The sequence below is a fragment of the Protobothrops mucrosquamatus genome, unplaced genomic scaffold, assembly GCF_001527695.2.
Source record: "Protobothrops mucrosquamatus isolate PMUCROS unplaced genomic scaffold, P.Mucros_1.0 scaffold1836, whole genome shotgun sequence".
NCBI lineage: Eukaryota > Metazoa > Chordata > Lepidosauria > Squamata > Viperidae > Protobothrops > Protobothrops mucrosquamatus.
Genome location: NW_015387968.1, coordinates 153,006 through 178,982, shown reverse-complemented (window position 1 = coordinate 178,982; position 25,977 = coordinate 153,006). Strand labels below are relative to the sequence as shown.

General features: G+C 45.8%; 1 protein-coding gene across 1 annotated transcript in view; it reads right to left on the bottom strand.

Annotated features, from left to right (window-relative positions):
• Nucleotides 1-7,876: 7,876 nt before the first annotated feature.
• The window catches only part of WHRN (whirlin), a 54,749-nt gene continuing 36,648 nt past the window's right edge, over nucleotides 7,877-25,977 (bottom strand). The window contains exons 7-14 of the mRNA XM_015823327.1: nucleotides 22,720-22,932; nucleotides 22,159-22,365; nucleotides 18,074-18,106; nucleotides 15,093-15,158; nucleotides 13,547-14,057; nucleotides 11,874-12,055; nucleotides 8,997-9,119; nucleotides 7,877-8,059 (exon numbers count right to left, since the gene is read on the bottom strand). Coding sequence (XP_015678813.1) covers nucleotides 7,877-8,059; nucleotides 8,997-9,119; nucleotides 11,874-12,055; nucleotides 13,547-14,057; nucleotides 15,093-15,158; nucleotides 18,074-18,106; nucleotides 22,159-22,365; nucleotides 22,720-22,932 — 1,518 coding nt within the window. The remainder of the gene's footprint in view (nucleotides 8,060-8,996; nucleotides 9,120-11,873; nucleotides 12,056-13,546; nucleotides 14,058-15,092; nucleotides 15,159-18,073; nucleotides 18,107-22,158; nucleotides 22,366-22,719; nucleotides 22,933-25,977) is intronic.

The following is a 25,977-nucleotide window of genomic DNA, read 5'->3' as shown; positions in this document are numbered from 1 at the left end:
ACACACACACACACACACACACACAGAATGAATTGTGTGCAGCAAGGATAACATCTTATTCAATGGAACATTCTAAAACAATTTGCAACTGAGGTAGAAAACCACAAACTCTTCAACATGGAAAAAATGAACCTGTCAGTTGCCACAAAACTTTTGCACACAATCAATTCTACTCTAAACCAGGTCACAGAAACAAAACACAGGGGGTCCGGACAGACAAGACCCAAGACAGAAGACCTATATAGCCTGAACAGACAGACTTGAAGTGTGAAGAGGAAGCTCAGAAAACCAGCTGTCGCCACACACACTAAAAGCAGAATTGCCAAAGACTGTGATGGAGAAATAGGCCATGGGGAAGGGAAAAAAAGGAGCCTAACCGCAGAGGAGTGAGAAATACAGCAGCCAAATTGCAAAGCTAAAGAATTTCTTGCAAGTGGCAAAAGAAGCCTGGAGCAGCTCTGCAGAGGACAATTTCTTCGGGGCAAAGTCTTCCAGCAACTCCGTCTCGAAATCCGCTTTGAGCATCAGATGTTAACACCATGTTATAGACACCCTGACACACTCAGAGATGAGACTCTGGCTGTAGAAATGTTGAAGCTGGGGCTTCCTTCCAGACATTAAGCCCTTAAAGAATTCTCCTGGGCTTCCAGACAGAAGATTTGAGGACCAGCTACTTAGCTATCAAAGTAGGTCACCTTTTTTTTTTTTTTTTCACTCGGACTACGATCATCCCAAGAAGGGTTCAAAATCAGATAAACACATCTTCTCTGCGACTTTTGAACAGAGTTTAGCTGGCGAGATGGAAACAGGCATTGGAAAACAGGAGAGGGCTATATAAATACATAGGAAACTGTACCACACAGCAATATTTTCAGGATTATACAGTGAAGATAGTCTATCCTTCCAAAAGGGATATCATTCCATTTGGTGCTTCACCCTTCCAGGACACCGTAGGAAATGGGAAAGTCCAACTTCTCCTTCCCAATCCATTGGTCTATCATTAGACTACGATTCCCACCAGCCCTGAAGAGCAATTAAAAGGCTATTAATTAACCAGAGTCCTTCTAAAATCTTGGTTGGATCCATCCTGTCAGGCACAAAGAATCAGGACCGCCGGTTAGGTTGCAGCATAGACGATTGATGCATTGATCCACAAGAATCTGGTCAACTAAAGTTCCACAATAATTCAGATAATTCAGGAGGAGTTAAGACTTGAATTGTTTTTGGCAACATAAGGAATCTAGGCTGATGACTTGTTTCACTCCGCCCTCCAGCTCTGCCTGCTTTTCTCCTACACATCCACGGTTGATGGGTTTTGGAGCCTTTGACATAAACGCTAGGGAGAGGTATTTCAGAAACTCTTTAAAAAAGCAGAGGGGACCCCCAAGGGGGTGGGGGAGAAAGGTAATTTAATTAGAGTGACACTGATTGAATGCAAAACACTGCAGTTCAGGACAGACTGTCTAGTTCGATTGGCTAAAGAGTCGCCTATTCAGTTCTTCTCCAGAGGAGACTCAGCAAAAGATCCATCTGAGATTCTGGACAGCTGCCTTCCACCCCCATCTAGAATCCAGAGCTGGACAGCTGATGGCCTCCACAAGGAAAGAAATAATGTTCTTTATTCTGATTGTCCAAAATTACATTTTTAAAGGGAAGATTGCCAGTTTAGTGTGTCTCAACAGCAAGCTTTACAAATAAAAAGCAGGAGCTAATCAAACAGGAGCAAGAGAGGCCCACACCAGTAATAAGACAGGTCCTGTCCCTGCTAACCTAATTAATATCCATCTGCTTTTTTTTCCCCAAACAAAGCAACTGTCCATTTCAGACACTCAATTCCCCCATCCCCCTAATTCGCAGCAAGCTTCTCCCCTCCTCCACAATTACACAAACATCTGGCTGGGAAGCTCACAAAAAGCCTTGGGGGCATCTCTCTGTTTGATGCCCCTACTTCAGTTAGACAGAAAAATATAAAGAATGGAGAGGATCTGATTTCTCCAGGTCACAGATGACTTTTCTAAGGTTTATGGACTATACAAGGTCCAAGAGACACACCAAACAGGCAAGGAAATTTTAAGGTGCTTGGTTGTGTCCCTTAAGTGCCCCCTCCCATATACTGTATATATACCATTGTAAAGCAAGTTTTTTTTTAAAAAAATAAACAAACGCAGAGAGTCTTTAAAAAGAGAAGAGCCAAAATAAATTCACTTTTAACAAATCCATTTACTGCCCCCCAAAATCTGAATTCTAGAAAAACATTTGCATTAAAAAAATTATTCTAAAGCTAGAACACATGCAGTATATATTTTGTTGCTGTCAATTGTCAGGGTTTCCTCCCGTTTCTTCTCTTTCTGGATGTCGACTCTTTTTTTCAGATTCCCCACCCCTACTCCCCACCCCAGCTTCAAATGCCCATTTGGTCCCGTGGTTAAGGCACCTGGCTAGAAAGTGGGAAGCTGTGAGTTCAAGTCCCGCCTTAGCCTGAAAGCTGACTGGGTGACTTTGCAACTTGTTGGATTAAGGCCCCCTTTTCAAAGCATGCACGCTGGCTTAAGGATTCAGGTTTGAACGCAGCCTGTTTCCCAGTCAACGTGCTTTGAAAGTGGCTCTTATTGGCTAGCTGAAAGTTTTTTATAATCCAGACATGTGCGTGAATTCTGCCCGATGAAAGCGTTCAGCCTCGGCCGAATGCCAAGCCACAATTCATCAAACAACTTAAAAGGACGAGACACGCTTCAAAGGAAAGAAACGGAAAAACTATTCCACATGCAGCAAAGGGGTTCCCTGCCCCAGCTCTGATTTGCAGACCCCCCTTGACTTGAAGAAACTTCTTAAAAACAAAAGAGGGTTTTCAAAACTTGAAACCAAGAAGAAACTAGCTGCCTCTCACATTAGAGTTTGGCATTTCTGTGCTAAAGTGCAACACCTTTTAAATTTTAGGATAAGGGGAACAGAAAGGAGAAGGGAAATTGGACATAAAGGCAGGGATGAATAGAATAGAATAGAGAATATAAGAGTAGAGTAAAATACTCTATAGTAGAATAGAATAGAATAGAATAGTAGAGTAGAGTAGAATAGAAGAGTAAAACACTCTATAGTAGAATAGAATAGAATAGAATAGAATAGAGAATATGAGTAGAGTAAAATACTCTATAGTAGAATAGAATAGAATAGAAGAGTAAAACACTCTATAGTAGAATAGAATAGAATAGAGAATATAAGAGTAGAGTAAAATACTCTATAGTAGAATAGAATAGAATAGTAGAGTAGAGTAGAATAGAATAGAAGAGTAAAACACTATAGTAGAATAGAATAAAATAGTAGAGTAGAGTAGAGTAGAGTAGAGTAGAATAGAAGAGTAAAACACTCTATAGTAGAATAGAATAGAATAGAATAGAATAGAATAGAATAGAATAGCTTTATTGATTGGACACACAACGAATTTGTCTCTGGTGCAGAAGAGGAAGCACTTTCGGCTACCATGTTGAAGCTGTGCAAAATTCTTAACAGTCAGAAAGCTTAACGGTAGAGATCTTATCTCCCCCATTACTGTTTTCTTCTACTAAATTGTTTACATAACCATATTATTTTTGGTAAGCGCTGCAGGGACAGTTTCACGTGGATTTTGCTGGGGTTTTTTTCCCTCCCCTCCCCTTCTCCTGAACATGGTCCACAGCAAGCCATCTGGTACCCTAGGATAAGTGCGAGGCTCCACTGTTCACTGAATCAAAACCTGGTTAATCTTCACAAAGTGCACAAAGACACACCATCCACCCCAGGCGGCGTGAGTGGGGTTCAAGATTTTAAAAAATGGTTTTCCTAATCTCCAAAGTATCTATGAAAGTGTAGCGAAGAAGCCTCCCTAGCAGAGAGCCTGGTAGCTTAATATTTGGAAGTATGAACTTTTATTCCCGTTAACTTTGGCTCCCACTTTGCTCCATCCTCTTTCAGTTTTCCTTAGCTAGTTACCGAATCCACCCATTTTGTACGTTTCCACAAGACGGTGAACCCCTAGGCTTGCACAACGCAGGAAGCCACAGAAAACCAAGGTTAAACACGAACCCATTCGAGCACAGGCAAAGGGTAACAGAATAACAAAGAGTTTTAAAAGGGACCTTGGAGGTCTTCTAGTCCAACCCCCTGCGGAAGCAGGAAACCCTAGCATTTCAGACAAAGTGGCTGTCCACTCTCTTCTTGAAAAGCTCCTGTGATGGAGCATCCACAACTTCTGGAGGCAGGTTGTTCCATTGGTTAATTGTTCTCACTGTCAGGAAATTTCTCCTTAGTTCTAGGTTGCTTCTCTCCTGGATTAGTTTCCATCCCTTGTTTTTTGTCCTGCTCATAGACTATATTTAGACATATAGAGCCAGAAGGGACCCCAGAGGTCTTCTAGTCCAACCCCCTGCTCAAGGCGCCAGCCTTATATCCTGCCAGTTAAATCATTGACCAGTCTATTCCTGAAAACCTCGAGTGACGGAACGCCCACAACTCCGGGAGGCAAAATATTCCATTGTTCTCACTGTCAGAAAATTTCTCCTTACTTCTAGGCTGGATCCCTCTTTACGTAACTCTTGTAAGCAGAATGACACCCCTTGAAATAAAAGTCTGTGGAGATTCTCAGCCATCCAGCCCAGAGTTGTCCCAAAGGTGCTTTTTCAGGCAGCAACTGGATTTCCTTTTTTTTCTTTGAAGGCATTTTGCTTCTCCTCCAAGAAGCTTCTTCAGCTTCTCCCCCACCGTCCAGCTTTTTGGAGGAGAAGCCAAAAGCCTTCAGAGAAAAACAAGAAAGTCCAGTTGCCTCCTGAAAAAAAAAAAAAAACCCACCTTTGGGACCTTGGAATAAAAGCCCCTTCCCCTCTCTCCCCCCTTGGAAGAAGAAATAAAATCTTAAAAAACTCTTACAAGGAGAGGCGGATCAGCTGAGCAGCGGCCCCAGCGTTCCCAACCGTTGCTTAGCGAGACGAACCCAACAAGACGTCTCAGCAGGCGATGGCTTTTCCCCCCTCCTTCAAGGTAACCCAGAGCAACAGGCGGTTCAAATCCAGCCTGGGCAAAACAGACCGGGCACAGCACGTTCCTCGCCCTCATGAAGGCGGCGGAAACCAGCGCTTCTTTATTTTAGCTGGAGGGCATCTATTGATATAAATCGGCGCGCCAGGAAGGGTAGGAAGCAAAGAAGGCGCGACTGGGGAACGGAAAGAGGCTCCGGTGTGTGTGGGTGTGTGTGTGTGTGTGTGTGTAAAAGCGGGCACAAAGGGTTTCATTTCGGGGAAAATCACAGAATCAAACGGGGCGGGTGGAGAAAGAGCGTCCCAACTGGTGATTTTTTTTTAAAAAAAAGCCACGTTTCCACTCCCTTTTCTTTCCTTTTGCACAAAAATGCGCACTAAAATGCGCTCCCCAAGGATGCAGTTTCTGGAAAGAGCGCGCACCAGCCAGAAAAAAAAAAAGGGGGTGGTCGCCAGCCCCTTGTTTAAAAGCAACCCACCCACCCTCCTTCCAGGACTGCAATGCCCACCCCGCCCAGGTCTTTCCTGCAAAGCCCACAACGTCTGCAAGCAGCCAGAGGAGAAGAACAGAGACGGACCACCGGAGGGGAAACCCCCCACCCCACCCCCAGCCCCAAATAGTTACCGAGGAAACGAAGTTGGTTCTCCTTCTTTTAAGTTCTTCTCTTTGAGTTGCAGCCTGCGAAGTTTCGGACAGGGCGGAGGGAAGCAACATTTCCTGGAGTTGTAAAAATTGGCGGCTACCAGTGTCGAAACGCATCTGGAGGAGGGGGAGGGTGGGGGGGGTGGGAGGAGCCAGCTGTGCAGAGCTGCAAATGACAAGGCTATCCTCCAATGAGGGAGGCGGGCTGCGGGGGGGGAGGGTCATTAACATAAGGAGATCCTTTTTTTTTTTTTTTAATATGTGAAAATTTCATGAAGTTTATTAATATGATTGACTCTTAAACTTGACACAGTGAAGTAGGCCAGAGATATTTTATGAATGGATGTAAAAATATTGTTTCTTTATCGTCAGAAAAAATAGATTTTTAAGAAGGCTATAAATGTATGAAATAACAGTAAGCCCAAACATAAGGAGTGGCACAAACATAAGGCACAAACAGTGGCACAAACATAAGGAGATCCTTGAATGGAAGTCAAAGCCTCTTCCTAACTTTTGGGTCCTTTGGAGTGTGTGTGTGTGTGATATTTGCCTGCACGGGCCAATAGGGGAAATTGGGGTGGGTGGGGGGTCGGATCCCCCTGAAAAGGGGGGCATTTCCCCAAACCCGGTTGTCTTTGGCGCCGCCGGTGGCAACTGCCAAGGGGAGTGGGCTTGCGACCCTCACCAGCCAAGAATAAAAAAGCGATGCGTGCATTAATAGAAAGACGAATTAGAAAGGAACGTGATGTGTAATTTTGAATATACATATTAGCAAGATTGAGTGATTAATTAACATATTGTTTATGATAGTTAACTATTTTCTATTATTGTTTGTTAAATACATGAACCCAGACATTATGCGGTTTGCTAAATATTGAGAATGTTACTTGGGAAAACCCCAACCCTAACCTTAATCCCAACCCCAACCCCGACCCCACCTTATTCCTAACCCCATTAAAAACTAATAAAATCTATCTCTCTATATAAAAAATACGGCTTGTATGCTTTACAAGAGCGGGAAGCTCTTGCCTCCATCCCTGCTCAAATCCACCAGAAAAGAAACACCTATTTTAACGCAACTTAAACCTGGCAGCGAAGAAAGTCCTCGACTTACAATGCTTCATTTAGTGACCGTTCAAAGTTACGACGGCACCGAAAACAGCGACCTAGGAGTGTTTTTCACACTTGCAATCGTTGCAGCTTCCCCAGGGTCCCATGATCAACATTTGGATACGGGGCAACCGACTCGTATTTACGACGGTCGCAACGTCCCTGGATCACGTGATCCCCGTTTTGCGACCTCTCGTCCAGGGGGGAAGCCAAATTCGCCGAACGACCATATTTATGAACTTGTCCACTGCAGTGATTCCCTTAACAACTGTGGCAAGGAAGGTCATAAAAGGGGGCAAAATTCACCGATCCACGGCTTCATTTCACCACCAACCTATCTGGAGTTCCATTTTCGGTTCCTAAGGGAGTTTTGCCCCTGTTTGTGATGACAAACGGGTGGAACGAAATAACACCCACTGTTCTTTTCTTTTCTTTTTTTTCTAACACGTTTATTGAAAAATTAAACCGGAGTCTCTCTTTTATGTACACAGAGTGAAATCGTGAAGGGTTTCCCCCGTTATTGGCTAGGGACCGATGACAAGGCGGGATCCGGGGAATGTCACTTCAAGAGGCGCCCGTCACAAGGATGAAATCCCGAAACCGTCAGAATCGGTGTCCCCGGATGGTCCTACTTCCCTCTCTTGGTGCCTGCATCTTCTCCTGCCCAAAATCTCTGGGACCTGCCACGATGGTAAAAATGTTCCCGTAAGATACAAGGGGGAGATGGTAGGAAGAGCTACGAGAGAAAGCAGGTGTCGTTTCCATACAGGTGTCTTGCCAGGTTATTCGAACACAGAGGCAAAAGGGAAGAGACAGGTGAACTAAATGGTGTTTTATGAATCTGTTAAGGTTGATCGCTGGGAAGAAGGACGATGGGCTTCCATGTTCAAGGTCTGTCAAGATTGGGGAGCCGTTAGAAGTGGGGGGGGCACTTAGCCGAGAGAAATTATATCCCAATCTGACGTCTGCTCGGTGGGGAATCCTGTCTGGGCTCTACCTGGGTGTACAGGTGTGCACACGACTGGATGCCTCAGACACCTTGTCACCCCGTTCTTTCCTCCCGTCTCTTGGGCGTTTGGCTTCGGGCTCTTCCAGACGGCCCTTCTCCCCCCCCTCCCTAAAGTGCAACGTTGAATTCTGTGACGAGGAAATCGACGTAATCCTTCTCTTTCGCCTTGAAAGCCTCGGCGATGATGCGGGCGGTTTCGCGGTGCTCCCTCCCGCGGAGGGCCGTGCCGTTGACTTCCAGGATGACTTGGCCCACCTTCAGCTGGCCGCAGTTGTGAGCCGATCCGCCTTTCTGTGGCATGGAAGGAAAGACAGGAAAGAAAAAGGGAAGGAAAGGAAAGGAAAGGAAGGAAGTTAGGAAGAAAAGAGAAAGAGAGAAAGAAAAAGAAAGGAAAGATAGAGAGGAAGGAAGGAAGGGAGAGAGGAAGGAAGGAAGGGAGAGAGAGAGGAAGGAAGGAAGGAAAGGGAGAGAGAAAGAAAAAGAAAGAGAGAAAGTAAAGCAAGATAGAGATGGATGGAAGGAAGGAAGGAAAGGAGAGAGGAAGGAAAGAAGAAAGGAAGGAAGGAAAGAAAGAGGGAGAGAGAAAGAAAAAGAAAGAAAGGCAAGATAGAGAGAAGGAAGGAAGGAAAGGGAGAGAGAAAGAAAAAGGAAGAAAGTAAAGCAAGATAGAGAGATAGATGGAAGGAAGGAAGGAAAGGAGAGAGGAAGGAAAGAAGAAAGGAAGGAAGGAAAGAAAGGGAGAGAAAAAGAAAAAGAAAGAAAGGCAAGATAGAGAGAAGGAAGGAAGGAAGGAAGGAAAGGGAGAGAGAAAGAAAAAGAAAGAAAGTAAAGCAAGATAGAGAGATGGATGGATGGAAGGAAGGGAGGAAGGAAAGAAGAAAGAAAGGAAGGAAAGAAAGAAAGAGGGAGAGAGAAAGAAAAAGAAAGAAAAAAAGGCAAGATAGAGAGAAAGAAGGAAGGAAAGAAAGAAAGAAAGAAAGAAAGAAAGAAAGAAAGAAAGAAAGAAAGAAAGAAAGAACAATTTAATCGTTTTGTGGGAGTTGAGGGGAAGAGCTTATCACAAAGGTCCTTCTTTTTCTCCAAGGTCAGGGCTGGGCTGAGAGCAAAGCTATGGGAAAAACCTCTCCAGCATTTTGCCGACACTTCTTACAAAACAGAACTGACCTGGATGTTCTTTCAGAGGACAAGGAAGCCCCACTTCCTCAAGGAGGACCCTCTGAATTCATACCTGGATGGTGACAATCCTGGGCAGGGGCTGTCGAGTGTTTGCCCCCCCTTGAATGGCTATGCCCAAGGTCGGAGCGCTCTTAGGCACCCGGATGAGATGTGACGTTGGCTCCAGGAGTCCTGGCTGCAGGGAGACAAGAGAGGAGAAGAACATCGGTGGAGAAGGAGGACCAAAGCTGGCACGGGAAGGGACGGGAAGGACTCGTCTCCAAACTTTTACTAAAGTCCCAAATCTCGCGGGCTAATCAATCCCGGAGCAATCCTGACTTGGGCGCAATCAAACCGGTGTTGCAAAATGTTAGGGTACGGGATGTGTGTGTGCGTGTGTATTAAGGAAGGAAGTTAGGAAGAAAGGAGAAAGAGAGAAAGAAAAAGAAAGGAAAGATAAAGATAGAGAGGAAGGAAGGAAGGAAGGAAGGAAGGAAAGAAGGGAGAGAGGAAGGAAGGAAGGAAGAGGAAGGAAGGAAGGAAGGAAGGAAGGAAGGAAGGAAGGAAAAGGAAGGAAGGAAGGAAGGAAGGGAAGGGAGAGAGAAAGAAAAAGAAAGAGAAAGTAAGGCAAGATAGAGAGATGGGTGGAAGGAAGGTTTCATTTTTTTTGCTTCTGGGCGAAGCGTAGGGGCCAAATGGACGGTGCCCCTACAATTACGAGAAGTCCTCGATTTACGACTACCGAGTCAGAGAGGAAGTCGTTCTGCAGGGAGCAGAACTTGCAAATTGCAAGGGAGGAAAGAAAGAAAGAAAGAAAGAAAGAAAGAGAGAGAGAGAGAGAGAGAGAGAGAGAGAGAGAGAGAGAGAGAGAAAGAAAGAAAGAAAGAAAGAAAGAAAGAAAGAAAGAAAGAAAGAAAGAAAGAAAGAAAGAAAGAAAAAAACTTACATTGAAAGAAATCAGAATTCTCCACTGTTGGCCCGACTTTATAAGACAGACGTTTCTCTACTTACGACCACAAGGGAGCCCAACATTGCTGTTGTTAAGTGAGACATTTGTTAAGTGTGTTTTGTCCCGCTTTATGACTGTTCTTGCCCCAGTTGTTAAGTGAAACTGACTTCCCCATTGATTTTGCGTGCAAAAGGGGATCGCCTGACCTCGGGACACGGTGACGGTCGTAAGTGTGAGTCAGTTGCCAAGCCTCCGAATTTTGATCACACGATCATGGGGATGCTAGGAAGATTGAAAGGGTGGGAAACGGTCCCTTTTTTTCAGCGTCGTCGTAATTTGAAACGGTCACTAAATGACCTGGAGTAAGTCGAGGACTTCCCGTAAGGCAGGATGTGATCTAGGAATAAAAGCAATTATTTCTCTTGCCAGCTTGGGGCAAACTAGAGGGAGAAAAGAGGGCTAAATTAACTGCCTGGATGGGATTCATTTTTTTTCTATGCTGAGAAATGAAGAAATGTGATTTGTTTTCGAATGTGGAAAAGGCAATGCTGCCCTCTAGTGGACAAAAGTTGACGTGGCCACCTTTATTTTCTGCCAAGTTCAACGCCGGCCGTTGTTAGTCGGCACAAATTACTCTATTACAAAGTATAGTTCCTAGGAAATCAGAAGGAGGTGTTTCGTGTTGAGTTTTCATCCCGTCTCCTTGCCTAAGAGGGAGTCTGGGCTGGTTGGTCAGCGTACCAGACTAGAAACGGAGGAGTCCTGAGTTCTAATCTTGCCTTAGGCAGGAAACCGACGGAGTGACCTTTGGCCAGCCTTTCTCTCTCCACCCTAGAAAGAAAACAAGGGCAAAAGACTTGAAAATCTGCCCAAAACACTACAGGGAGTCCTCAAAGGCGATGCTTGGCTTTATAACGTTAAGAGCGCAAAGCTAAGTGGGGTTAGCTCTGATTTACAGGTTATCCTCGACTTACAATCATCCCGTTAGTGACCGTTCAAAATTCCAACGGCGCTGAGAAAAAGCGACTTATGGATTTTTCATCCTTATGACTTTTGCAGCATTCCTGTGGGTCACGTGATCAAAATTCTGACGCTTGGCCACTGACTTGTATTCATGACGGTTTGCCATGTCCCGGGGTCACGTAATCCCTTTTTTTGGGTGACCTTCTGACAAGCAAAGTCAATGGGGAAGCCGGCTTCCCTTAACCCACGTGCGATTAACTTAACAACTGCAGCGATTCGGTTAACAACGGTGGCCAGAAAGGTCCTCGATGGGGCCAAAAACTCACCTAACGGCTGTCTGGCTCAGCGAGGCAAATTTTGGGGTCAGCTGTGGTCATAAGTTGAGGACTACCTGTATTACATCAGTGGGCATGAGCAGGAAATCACAGCCAATCACTTTCCTATTATTATAGAAGAGAGCTGGAAGGGACCTTGGAGGTCTTCTAGTCCAGCCCCCTGCTCAAGCAGGAGAACCTATACCATTTCAGACAAGTGGCTGTCCAGTCTCTTCTTAAAAACATCCCGTGTTGGAGCATTCACAGCTTCTGGAGGCAGGTGGTTCCACTGGCTAATTGTCCTCACTGTTAGAAAGTTTCTCCTTAATTCCAGGTTGCTTCTCTCTTTGATCAGTTTCCAACCGTTGTTTCTCATCCTTCCTTCTGGTGCTCTGGTGAATAATTTGACCCCCTCTTCTTTGTGGCAGCCCCTCAAATACCGGAAGACCGCTATCCTGTCTCCCCTATTTCTTCTTTTCTTTAGACTAGCCAAACCCAAGTCCTGCAGCCGTTCTTCATATGTTTTGGTCTCCAGGCCTTGGATCATCTTAGTTGCTCTTCTCTGAACTTTTGGGTTAGGGGTTGAGCTTGATTTGAAGTTGTGACTTTAAATGTGGTGGTGGGGTGGGTGGGTAAGGAACTGGGGCCAGGCTCTAGATAACACACACACACACACACACCATCTTTGCCTGTTGCTAATGCTCATGCCCGAGGGATGCCTTACCGGTTTGGCTCCTGTCTCCACTGCTCCACCCACTCTGGGGACTTCCTGCGGGCTTCGCGTCGGCAGGCCCCGGAACCGTTGGCTCCTCTCTCTGCTGGTGTTGAGTTCCGCTTCTCCCAGGTCGACGCCGCTGTCTTCGCTCAGGGTCTGCCCGCTGTCCGAGAGCTGGGAGAGCGTGGAGGCTGGGATGGGAAACAACGGCGAGAGACAAGCTGTTAGGGAAGCAGCAGAGCAGAGAAAGGAAGTGGGGGGGGGGCTGAGAAGAGAACCACAGAGCTGGATGGGACCATGCAGGTCTTCTAGTCTATGCGTAAATATTTGGATGAAAATATGTACCAGCTGCATTCACTACTGTTATATGAGCCGAAAGGCACCAAGGGGGAAGCTCACTTCCCTTTGGAATATATTGTCAAGCGCAAGGACGTCTGTGCCCACTTCATTGATTGTGCATTATTTATGTTAGATTTGAAAAGAAGAGAAGAGAAGAGAAGAGAAGAGAAGAGAAGAGAAGAGAAGAGAAGAGAAGAGAAAGGGAGGGAGGGAGGGAGGGAGGGAAGGAAGGAAGGAAGGAAGGAAGGAAGGAAGGAAGGAAGGAAGGAAGGAAGGAAGGAGGGGAGGGAGGGGNTAGACTAGCCAAACCCAAGTCCTGCAGCCGTTCTTCATATGTTTTGGTCTCCAGGCCTTGGATCATCTTAGTTGCTCTTCTCTGAACTTTTGGGTTAGGGGTTGAGCTTGATTTGAAGTTGTGACTTTAAATGTGGTGGTGGGGTGGGTGGGTAAGGAACTGGGGCCAGGCTCTAGATAACACACACACACACACACACACACACACACACACACACACACACACACACACACCATCTTTGCCTGTTGCTAATGCTCATGCCCGAGGGATGCCTTACCGGTTTGGCTCCTGTCTCCACTGCTCCACCCACTCTGGGGACTTCCTGCGGGCTTCGCGTCGGCAGGCCCCGGAACCGCTGGCTCCTCTCTCTGCTGGTACCGAGTTCCGCTTCTCCCAGGTCGACGCCGCTGTCTTCGCTCAGGGTCTGCCCGCTGTCCGAGAGCTGGGAGAGCGTGGAGGCTGGGATGGGAAACAATGGCGAGAGACAAGCTGTTAGGGAAGCAGCAGAGCAGAGAAAGGAAGTGGTGGGGAGGGGGGAGGCTGAGAAGAGAACCACAGAGCTGGATGGGACCATGCAGGTCTTCTAGTCTATGCGTAAATATTTGGATGAAAATATGTACCAGCTGCATTCACTACTGTTATATGAGCCGAAAGGCACCGAGGGGGAAGCGCAAGGATGTCCGTGCCCACTTCATTGATTGTGCATTATTTATGTTAGATTTGAAAAGAAGAGAAGAGAAGAGAAGAGAAGAGAAGAGAAGAGAAGAGAAGAGAAGAGAAGAGAAAGGGAGGGAGGGAGGGAGGGAGGGAGGGAAGGAAGGGAAGGAGGAAGGAAGGAAGGGTGGGTCAGGGAAGGAAGGAAGGAAAGAAGGAAGGAAAAGAAAGGGAGGGAGGGAGGAAGGATGGGTCAGGGAGGGAAGGAAGGAAGGAAGGAAGGAAGGAAAAGAAAGGGAGGAAGGAAGGATGGGTCAGGGAAAAGGAAGGAAGGCAGGAAGGAAGGAAGGAAGGAAGGAAAGAAAAAAGAATGTCAAAGAAATGAAGAGGTCACCTCTGGTCTGAGGCAATGGCTTAACTTCATTCACATCTGGTTCGCTATTCGGCCGATGAACTTCAACCATGATAAACTGCTGGGTGTTCCCCACTTCAAATCCGCCCTTCTCGCTGGGAGGGGAAGCAGCTGGGTGAGAGGGGAGGGGTGGCGGGGTAGGGGAGCTTGGGACTGGGCCTGCCGTCTCCGGGGAGGGCTGTCTCAACCGCGTGGGCGACTGGATCCGAGGGAACGGTAGCATCGGGTGCTGGTTGATCAGCAACAATCGGGCCTCCATGGGCTTCCTAGACGCGCGAGTCGCTGGAGAGATGGAGGCGTAGATGGAGCTGGCGGCCGAGTCCTCCATGGAAGAGCCGGTGGTGGAGCTGGAGGCAAGGCTGTAGGTGTCCTTCTCAGAGAGGCTGGAAGATGGCCTGGGGCCTTGAGGAGCCCTGAAGAACAGTCCTGACTGGGAGGATTCAGAAGATCCCAAACCAGGTTTGTGCGCTTTGTCTGAAGAGTCCGCCCGGGACTGAGAGGAGGCAGCAGGAGGTGAGGGTCTAAAAGCTGGAAGTTCTTCACAGAATGAGGAGACATCATCCTAAACAGGAAGGAACGGATGAAAGAACATTCAGACATGGCTAGAAGAGCAGGAGAGGGCCATCTTTCCATGGTGAGGGAGACATCAGGGGTTGAGATTCCAACTGAAGGAAGGACCCTGCCAGAAACAAGTGTGGGTTTAGTTGAATATGAACTACTTAGATGGATGCAGGTCATACAATTGCACTACATATTTAATCTCCAGTCAATGAGTAACTAGTTCAGTGACCCACTGTGAATTTAGACATAGCATAAAGAATCCCTGGCACTGGTGACGTTACCTGGTTTACTAATGAAAGGTCTACAAGAAAACCAGCAAGCTCAGAGAACACCAAGGACCCCACAGTCCTCCTCCTCCTCCTCCTCCTCCTCCTCTTCCTTCTCCCCACAAATCTTGTTTTTTTTTAGCACTGATGATGCTACCTAGTTAGGTAATGAAACATCTGCAAGAAAACCACCCAGCTTAAAGAGCACCAAGGACCCCACAGTCCTCCTCCTCTTCCTCCTCCTCTCCACCCATTACTTTCTAGCACTGAAGATGTTACCTAGTTTGGTTAATGAAACGTCTGCAAGAAAACCCCCAAGCTCAGAGAGCACCAAGGACACCACAGGTCGACCCTGAGCAACAAATATTCTCTTCTCTCAGTTAAAAAATCTGTTGTCTCAGCGGGATACTACAATTAATCTTGGGACATCAATATCCTAAGCTGGGCTTCCTTGGGCAGTAACTCTGCTGCTTTAAGGAGCTGCAGAGACTCTGGTGGCATAAATGGGATGTAAGAGAAGGTCATCTACTCTCTGCCCCCCTCACCCTTACCTCCACCTCCTTTAGCAGAACAAAATGGTGGGATGGATGCTGGGTGCTCACGTGAAGAAAGAAAGGCAACAATTTCATACATCAACACATCCTAGAACCATTGAAGTTGGAGAAAAACCAGGAGAAGACCCTCTTGAGATGGTCTCTTACCAGGGAGATGTCAGGTAAGGCATTGATCCTGCTTTGGCTTCCACTTCTACCCCCATTGGAAGAATTCTGGCAACCAGGGAATAAACAAGAAATGTGATATTACGGAGGGATCCAATCACAACGTATTTTGGTATGCAAATTTCTTCTCCATTCAGCCATTCAGGATCACTCTGTCTCTCTCTAATGAAAAAGTTGGAGTAATCAACTTTGGAAATTGGACCTCACCTTGTATTCTGGCTGGTATCAGGAGCAGTAGGCATTGGAAGTAGAGACTGTCAGGGGGTTAAATAAAAGGCCCATGTCATCATTCTTCTAAGGCTAAATATGGTGACTTTTTATAGATTGGGAAGCTTAAGAAAGCAGGAAAACTGCATACAAAGGTCACACAAAGCAACCAGCAATATTTCTTTCTTTCTTTCTTTCTTTCTTTCTTTCTTTCTTTCTTTCTTTCTTTCTTTCTTTCTTTCTTTCTATCTTTCTTTCTATCTATCTATCTATCTATCTATCTATCTATCTATCTATCTATCTATCTATCTATCTATCATCTATCTATCCATCTACAGTATCTATCTGTCTGTCTGTCCGCCCATCTGTCTGTTTGTCTGTCTGTCTATCATTTATCTATCATCCATCATTTATCATCTATCTATGCTCCATCCCTGTCTATCCATCCATCTGTTATCTATCTATATTATCTCTATTCTCTCTCTCTCCCCCAATCCATCTCTCTCTCATCTATTCTCTTTCTCTCAATCCATCTCTCTCTCATCTATCTATTCTCTTCCTCATCTTCTCTCTCTCTCTCTCTCTCTCTCTCTCTCTCTCTCTCTCTCTCTCTCTCTCTCTCTCTCTCTCTCTCTCTCTCTCATTTCTCTGTCGCTTTGGCCATTTCATAATTATGGCAATTGCAAAACCTCTACTCCTCACCCATCTCATCTTTCCTTCTTCTTTCAAAGTCATTTCCTATAACTCAAAATCTCCTTGCCTGGCTTCGCCTAAATCACGACCAACCTCTCTACTTGATACACAAGAGGGCAGTCAATCCCAGGTTTCATAAAAAATCCGAGAAACCTCTGGAAGAATTGGAAAGAAAGAAAGAAAGAAAGAGAGAGAGAGAGAGAGAGAGAGAGAGAGAGAGAGAGAGAGAGAGAGAGAGAGAAGAAGAAGAAGAAGAAGAAGAAGAAGAAGAAGAGGAAGAGGAAGAAGAGGAAGAGGAAGAGGAAGAGGAAGAGGAAGAGGAAGAGGAAGAAAGAAAGAAAGAAAAAGAAAGAAAGAAAGAAAGAAAGAAAGAAAGAAAAAGAAAGAAAGAAAAAGAAAGAACATCCTGTCTCTTCTCCCCCCCCCCCCATCGTGGCTTATTCAATTTGGAAAGCAGTGAACATCCGTGATCAGCCTGAGCCATTTTCAATTAGTACAAAGCACAATTAAACTCCCGCTAATAAAACATGACAGCGATTGGAGAAATCCTTAAGAGGAAGGTGACAGGAACCAGGCTGGGCTGATGGGTTCCTGTTTGACAAGACTTGAAGCGCAAGAAGCAAAACGGAAAATTATTTTTTAGGCAATGATCAACCACCAGCAGCAAAACGTGCTGAGGGTAAAACAGGGCTGTTAGCCCCAGGAGAATCTACACCGTAAGGAAAACAAAACACCGCAGGAAAACATTTGCCTGAAATTGTCAAAACCTGCGGGAATCTGTTCAATTTTTTTTCTACCTCTTCCTTTTTTTAAAAAGGAAAATAAATAAAAAATGAAGTTGCAGATTATCGGGACAGATTAAAATGCGTACGAATGCCCTCAGGCGGCGCGTTTCTCCAAACTCAGCAGTCAGTGAATGAAATTTCACTGAAAAATTAAACAAAATTAAAAATTAAACAGCCTTTTAAAGGCAGTGCGTTTCAAGGAGACAGGAAAGTCGCATTCATAATTTAAAGTCGGCTTCCCTAAATGTTTTAAATTATGTCTCTCGTCCTTAAGAGCCCAACGGCCCAACTCACCACCCTACTTCCACTTGGTATGGATCGATCGATTGAGATTATGTGCCGTGAAATCCATTCTTAACAGATTTTCTTCAGGAAGATCCATTCCCAACCTGATCCTCCTGGTCTTCATCCTTTCACCATCACTATCTATCCATCTATGTCGCTGCTGATTGTTCTCTTCTTTTTCTTTCCACCTCTCCCAACATCAGGGCTTCTCAAAGAAGATGATCTTTGCACAGGATTGATGGATTGATCTGATGCATTGATTATATGCTACCGTTGGGTCTTAGCAGCCACAAGGATAGATTTTTCTCCACGAGGATCTGTCCCCAATTTGGTCCTTCAGGTCTTCCAATGGTGCACCCCTCGCAACTGTTACTACGTTCACCCCACTTGCTGTTGGTCATCCTCTTTTTTCCACCCACTTTCCCCAACTTTAGAGTCTTCTACAGAGATGTGCTTGGTGTAGTAGGCCTCCAGGGCCACTGCAACCAAGTCCATCGATCTCTCCGATGGTCATCCTCTTCTTCTCTTTCCATCCATCTTTCCCAGCATCAGATCTTTCTCCAAAGAGACATTCAAAGGGTAGAGTTCTCCAGAACCCTTTAACAGACTAGCAGAGTTGGAAGGGACCTTGGAGGTCATCTAACCTAGTCCAATCCTCTTCTCAAGGAGGAGACCCTATCCCATTCCAGACAAGTGGCTGTCCAATCTCTTCCTAAAAACCTCCAGTGGTGGATCACCCACAACTTCTAGAAGCAAGTTGTTCCACTAGTTAATTGTTCTCACTGTCAGGAAGTTTCTCCTTAGTTCTAGGTTGCTTCTCTCCTTGATTAGTTTTCATCCGTTGCTTCTTGTCCTTGTCTTCAAACCACGATGGCCCCAAGTCCTCTTTCTGGATTCCCCAGCCTGACTCTCCTAGTCCCTGTCCACACACACACACACACACACACACACACACACACACACACACACAAATCCCCTCCAGAAATTGCTTACCTCCATCAAATCAATCAGCCACAAGAGTCTCTCCTGGCCACGTGGGTTGAGCAGAGGTGGACACAGCATGCAGTAAAGGGAAAAGGTGTAGAGAAAGAAATAGGTTAGAAGCTAAAAAAAAAAGAAGGAAAAATGAAAAGCAATCTAAGCTAAACCTGGGCAGAGCAATTTCCTCGCTTGATTCCCCCTCGTGGTCTTCATCACCCTCTGATGAAAGGGAATTGACTTTCAAAACGGGTTCTCAAGAGAGAAGACGGGCACTGAAATGTGACAGGTTTATATTGATTGCCTCGAAGCTGGCTGAGCTCTGCCTTGGAGAAAGCCATTCCTTCCCCTGAAGACCTGGATATTGCGCAGGGCTGAGAAGATCTCGGCGGACGCCTCACTTCCCGGACACACACTTGGGATGCTGCTAGAGGGCATGGCGTGCCAAAACATCTCGACTTTTCCTTTGTGCCATCGCTCTGCTGAACACCTGATTCTCACAGTCCTGTGTTATGCCTGTTTACCCATGTTGTATGGCTGTAGTATTATTATTATTATCCTTCTTATTATCTTCTTTACTACCCCCTTTATTGGTATTATTGGTATTATTGGTATTATTATTATGGATCATCGCACAGTCAGCCAGATGTTCAGACTGGATTTGGCATTTTATCTACCTATCGAGTCCTTCCCAAGGACCTGGGATAGGTAGATGTGGATGTTTGATGGTATTACAGATCTCGTCGCAGGATGGAAGCAGTTCCTAGTAAGGCCGCCTTTTGCAATTGACTAATAGCGAATTTGTCAATGCCAATGGTGTTCAAGTGGTGCTCCAGTTGTTTTGGGATTGCACCTAAGGCGCCTATTACTACTACTACTACTACTACTACTACTACTACTACTACTACTACTACTACTATTATTATTATTATTATTATTATTATTATTATTATTATTATTATTATTATTATTATTATTATTATTTTGTTTTGCATGTACACTGTGTGCTTATGTACCGGAGACAAATTCCTTGTGTGTCTAATCACACTTGGTCAAATGAAGTCTTCTCTTCTCTTCTCTTCTCTTCTCTTCCCTTCCCTTCCAATCCTTTCCCTTCTCCTTCCCTCCTTCTCCTTCTCCTTCTCCTTCTCTTCTCTTTTCTCTTCTCTTCTCTTCTCTTCTCTTCTCTTCTCTTCTCTTCTCTTCCCTTCCCTCCTCTTCCTTCCCCTTCTCCTCTCTTCTCCCCTCCTCTCCCTTCCCTTCCCTCAATGCCACCAAGCCATTCTAATGCTTGATTTCTCCTCTTCTCCTTCCCCTTCCCTTCCCTTCCCTCTTCTCTTCTCTTCCTTTTCTCTTCCCTTCCCCTCTCCCTTCCCTCCCCTCCCCTCAATGCCACCAAGCCATTCTAATGCTTGATTTCTCCTCTTTTCCTTTTCCTTCCCCTTCCCTTCCTTTTCCTCTTTTCTCTCTCCCCTCCCCTCCCCTCCCTTCTTTCATTTCTCCCCTGTCAATAACCGCCTTTGACTTAAACAGCCACAGGTTTTCAAACTGTTGGAGCTGGTTTTACACGGCTGGGTCGGTTGTCAATGAAAAAAAAAGAGTGATTGGATTTCAGTTTGCTTTAGCACATCGATCGGGCTGCCCTTTGCCTGCCTGCTTGTTTTGCAAGATGGAAACAGGCCTGGCAGAAAGACAGGACGGAGGAACGTATCAAGCAGACTCGCACAAAGGGATGCCTCTGCAAAGAAAAGTGGACAGAAAAAGGAAGATTCTTCCTTCTTCTCACTTCATCTAAGGCCTTTAGATAAGTTCCTTCAGAAAAATGGGGGGGGGGAACTGATCCAAGCTGATTAAAAGTGGAGTTAGTGGATGCAATATAGGACATTAACAGGGAGGGCCTCCTTCTAATCTGAACGGGCTTCAGAATAAGAGGAAGACTAATTTAGGAAGCTAATTGCATCGTGACAGCAGACCGGAGACAAAAGCAGAACATCTCAATAAATGTGATTTGCTTCTTCTTCCTGTCGGTGAATTTTCCGGGCCCGGAGTGGAAAAACACACACACACACAAATGGGCATTAAAAAGTCTTTTGGTTTTCCTTATTAAGAATCTTCCTAGCTGCTTCTGTTACTTGGCAGCCCAAAAAAAATCAGGAGTTGTTTTTTTTTTAATTTATGAGGTATTCAAAGGCATCAGATTTTTGCAAACGGCAGCTCCCATCGTCGGAGGCATTAAAAAAACCCCCTTCGAATAAAAATTGTTAGCTGGGAAAGATGTTTCACAGGCTACTTCCTGACATTCTTCTGCCGGAGACTAACGCAGATCTCCTCCGGTGATACGTTCCTTGGTGGCATCACACATTCATGTTTAAATGAGAGGCATTTTGTCGGCACCTTGGACCTTGGAGGAGATACATGGAATCAAAGGCTGGAAGGGACCCTGGAGGTCTTCTAGTCCAACTCCCTGCTCTGGCAGGGAACCCTATGCCATTTCAGACAAATGGTTGCCCAATCTCTTCTTAAAACTTCCAGTGTTGGAGCATTCACCGCTTCTGGAGGCAGGTTGTTCCACTGGTTCATTGTTCTCACTGTCAGGAAGTTTCTCCTTAGTTCCAGGTTGCTTCTCTCCTTGATTAGTTTCCATCCATTGCTTCTTGTCCTGCCTTCAGCTGTTCTGGAGAATAGCTTGACACCCCCCCCCCCTCTTCTTTGTGGGAGCCTCAGCCAACATTTTCTAACATTAAAAGGACCTTATCCAGCATTCCCTTCAGAGTTGAACACCATCACTTTGGGCTGTGGCTTCGCCGGAGTTCAGGCATTCAGTAACCTGCTTCGTCAAACCTACTTTCTCTCTCTCTCTCTCCCCACCCCACCAGCTTGTTAATGAGGCTTTGATGAAAGGTGTTTTTATTACCAGCAAATTGATTTCCTGGGCCTCAGGGCTGCACATTTAAAAAGGCGATTATCCTAATTTTGTTTGGCAGCGAGAGGAGATGGGGGAAGAGAAGACGCTGGCACAAGATTTCCAGGTGTCTTCTGGATTTCCTGGAGAGATTTGGTTTTTGCCCTTAGGTATCTTTTCTATGCTGCTTCTGCTCTCTGAAAATCCTTTCCTCGGGAGGAAAAATGTTTTTAAAATGTTTATAGATAACAGCTTTAAATGTTAAAGCTACTGGACAGTAAGGATATATACAGGCAGGAAACCCCACCCTTCCTCAAACTGATGATGTTCCCTAGGTGGGTAATGAAATGTCTGCAAGAAAGCAACCAACCAACCTTATTATTGTTATCTGTCTGCCTGTCTGTCTCTCTCCATCTATCTATCTATCTATCTATCTATCTATCTATCTATCTATCTATCTATCTATCTATCTATCTATCTATCTATCTATCTATCTATCTATCTATCTATCTATCTATCATCTGTTTATCTATCTACCCATCATCTATTATCTATTATCTGTCTATCTAAGTGCCTGTCTGTCTATCTATCTATATCTCTTCATCTATCTGTCTATCTATCCATCCATCCATCCATCCATCCATCCATCCATCATCTATCATCTATTATCTGTCTATCTATCTAAGTGTTTGTCTGTCTATCTATCTTCCATATTTCTGTGTCTACACCATAAATACAGGGAGTCCTTGCTGTACGACCCCAGGTGACCCCAAAATGTATGTCACTAAGCGAGACAAATGCTTAAGTGAGTTTCGCCCCATTTTATGACTTTTCTTGCCACAGCTGCTTAAGGGAATCAGCGCAGTTGGTAACTTAGTCACACCGTCATTAAGTGAAGCCAGCTTCCCCCGTTGGCTTTGCTTGTCAGAAGGCCGCCAAAGGGGAACAGGTGACCCCGGGATGCTGCGACCGTCATAAGTATGAACCGGTTGCCGAGGGTCTGAATTTTAATCACCTGACCATGGGGATTCTGCAACGGCCGTAAGTGTGAAAAACTTGTCGTAAATCACCTTTTCTTCAGTGCCTTCATAACATTGGTCACTAAATGAGCTGTTGTAAGTTGAGGACTGCCTGTATAAGGTGATAGGGACATCGCGTGCCAATATCTGAGAGCCAAGCCTGAGTCAAGCATACCTACCCGAGCTGAACTGGCTGTGGTGGACGTGAAATGGCTTTCGGTACAAGAAGCAGAATCGCTGTAGGACGTTGTAGAGTAAAAGTCGGTTCCGGTCCCCGAGGGCTGCCGGGCCTTCATGAATTCTATTTCCCTCTTAAGGACCAGGTCGTCAAAATGGTCCAGGTCTTGTGGAGATATCACCCCTCGGACCTCCGACAGGAGGGAGAACTGCAGGAACAAGACGGAAAACGGGGCGTTGAAACCGAATCTGCGACAAGGATAACATGCGTATGTACTCTATGTCTCAGGAGATTCAGGCAGTTCAGATGAGTAGGATAAAGATTTAAGCTTTCTACAAGAATCTGAGCTACTAACGGTTAAGGGAAATGAGTGGGAGTTAAGAAGCACTCAAGGCGGGCTGGAGTCAGATCGCTTGTGGGCATGCAAGGACTCATGGTGCATTTGACCCCTTCCTCAGGCTCAGCCTGGTCATCTCCTACACAGTACCAGACATGCCAAGCTCCACTGCCTCTTTGCCCTCCCTCCCTCCTGGGAATCCAGACTCCATTCCACCACACTAACCTTGGCATGGGTGTTGAGCAGTTCAAAGAGAGCCAGGATGAGGGAATCCACCGAGATGTTGTTCTCCTTATATTCATCCAAGTAGTAAGCCATGGTGGTCCTCTCGGGTTCATTCAGGAGGTGGCGTGCGTGCTCCTCCAGCATCACTCGGCTTTGGTTCACCAGGCTATTCAACGTTACTTGAGATCCCGCAAGGCCTTTATAAAAAGATGTCTAGGAGGAGAGGAACACAGAGCAGCTTTGGAGAAAATTAATTAGGATTACACAAACTGTAGCCTATTAATTAATGAACATTCTGTGCAAGCAGTCCTAATAAATACTGGCAGAGAAAGGAGGCTGGCTAATAGATGATGAAGCACACAATTATAACAGGAGGAATATGATAAATTTAAGGGATTTATAAGTGCTCGTATTTCGAGAACGGCATTCACCAAAACAATATATTGCAGGAATAACATTATTGCAGGCACTAAGCAGAAGAACCTTCTTCAGACTAAAATATCGGCTTCTTGTTTTATTGCGCGTGTGTGCGAGTGGTTTTCTTAAACACTGCACATGTCCTTGTTCATCTAGATTTTTTTTTTAAGTAGGTCTCTTGATAATTGTTGCCTTTTAATTAGAGAGGTTATGGATTCCACTTGAAATCTGCTGTAGGCAAAATATCTAAGTGCCTCGGGCTCTTCTACGGTAAGTAGCAGGTTTAGTATTCTGTGTGTAAGAGAAGAGCAGGCAGAGCTGGGAGGGCAGAGTTAAGCACGTCATCAGTTTAGACATCATCAGTTTAGAATCGTTGCATTCCTATGAGCGTGTCCAACCCTTCCTGATGTCCGTTGACTCTTATCTGGCACCCAATTAGTGTTGGATTTCAGTTGTCCATATTCTTGTTTATTTGTTGTTGTTGTTGTTAGTTACGAAGTCATGTCCTGAATAAATCTTCAATGCTGCAACCTTACGAACGGTCCTGATTCTTTGCGCCTGGCACGGTGTTATACAAACGTCAAGTTTCTAGCAGTGATGATTGTGCTTTAAGGTGTCTGCGTGTGTCCACGCACGCACAAATACAATTTTCCATCTCACAAGGTTGCCCAAATCGTCTGACCCTCTGCAGAAAAGCAAGAAGGCTAGCAAACGGAAAGGATTCCATGCAATGTCGGTCAAACGTTGACCGTAAGACTGTAAGATTAAATCGAAAGTCCATATCGGGCGTCAGCCAATAGAAAGAGGGAGCGGAAATGCAGGGGTTTTCCAGATGTTGCTGAATGGCCAATGCCATTCTCCTCCCAGGCCAAGCTATCTAGGGCAGTGGTTCTCAACCTGTGGGTCGGGACCCCATTTGGGGTCGATCGACCATTTCACGGGGGTCGCCAAGCAAGGCTGTCTGCCATTTTTTTTGTCCACCATTTTTTTTGTCCGCCATTTTTTCCCCCTTTTCCGGCGGGTGCCTTACCTCCCTTGGGCTGGGCCAGCTGGTGGTCGGCCTGCTCCGTCTCTGCCGCTTGCCAGCTATGCCTCGGCCAGCGCAGGGGGCGGAACCACGCATGTGCGGCGCTCCCGGGCAGGGAAAGTCCTCGACTTACGACCGGTTGGGTAGTCCTCGACTTACGACCGGTTTAGTCCTCGACTTACGACCGGTTTAGTCCTCGACTTACGACCGGTTGGGGTCGCGGCATTAAAAAGGTTGAGAGCCACTGATCTAGGGCTTTGGGGAATGTGCTTAAGAAACATCTGGAGGTAAAATATGTATTCAGGGTAACGCCAGCTTATTATTTTTCCTGCCATGCAATTTCAGCTGCATTCCAAACGCTCAACCATCTCATTACCTGCTAAGGCTTTATGAATGCTGATGGGAACACATCCGGCTTAACCTTGAAACCTTGGCATTCTTCCTTTCTAGCAATTTCTCAAGCATGGAGAAACCTGGATTTTTTTAAACAAGGATGGGGTGGTGGATAACCCTGAACGGCACTGGAACAGAAGGAGCGGTAGCCTGCCGAGAGAAGCCCATTATGCTGGAAGCATTGATTGGAAGGTGGCCCTTATTTTTAAAAAAATCAGGCTCTGATTGCTCTGCGGAGGTGGCAGTTTTTTTGTCCCTGTGCAGCTTCTCAGCCTGCAGAGTAATCGGGGGACTGAAGCGATAATGCTCCCGTCTCCCGCGGGCTTTGGGAGGAACTTTGGCTTCTAGGAGGCCTCTAGAAGGTTCCGATGGGCGTTGGTTGGCCATGAGAACATAGGAATAGGTTGCTGGGTCTGTCAATGGTCACCCTCACCTAACATTTGGTTTCCAAAGGGACCACGTGAGTGACCTGGGATGCTTGTAAGTAGAACTAGACTCCTCCTCCTCCTCCATTCTTCATTTTCCTCCTCTTCCTCTTCCTTCTTCATCTCTATTCTTCCTCCTTCCTCCTCCTCCTCCATTCTTCATTTTCCTCCTCCTCCTCTTCCTCTCCACCTCCTTCTCCTCTATTCTTCCATTCTCGTCCTTCTCTTCTTCTTCCTTCTCCATCTCTATTCTTCCTCCTTCCTCCTCTTCTTCTTCCTCCTCCTTCTCCTCCTCCTTCTTCTTCCTCCTTTTTTCCTCCTCCTCCTCCTCCTCCTCCATTCTTCATTTTCCTCCTCTTCCTCTTCCTTCTTCATCTCTATTCTTCCTCCTTCCTCCTCCTCCTCCTCCTCCATTCTTCATTTTCCTCCTCCTCTTCACCTCCTTCTCCTCTATTCTTCCATTCTCCTCCTTCTCTTCCTCCTCCTCCTCCTCTTCTTCGTCTTCCTCCTCCTCCTTCTCCTCCTCCTTCTTCCTCCTCTTTTTTCCTCCTCCTCCTCCTCCTCCTCCCTCTGCAACTAGCATTAAAAGGGATAAAGATAACAGGGAATCTTCAAGGTTAACTATTCATAGACCTGTTCCCCATGGATTTCTCCCAGGTCCTTTGAAATTCTGCGGGAAGGAAGCAGTAAAATGCTGCTCTATGGGACCACAATAAAAAAAAAGCCACTTCATGCCCCCAGGAAATCAACCTCTCCTTTTTCTCAGTTGTGACCCTGCTGAGCTGCGTAGCTTAGCTCTTCCCATCTGGTGCCACAGTCCTACTCACTGCAGGGCCCAAAGCTTCAACGTGGAGAGCAGGCTGATCTTTGGGATCAATTGTCCTTTGAAGAGTCTCGTTGCACCTACCACCGAGGGCAAAAGCATAAATTGGTTCTGAATGAGGACATGAATTTCTGCTGTTTGCCTCTTGAGGCCTTGTTCCCGAAATTGCTTGC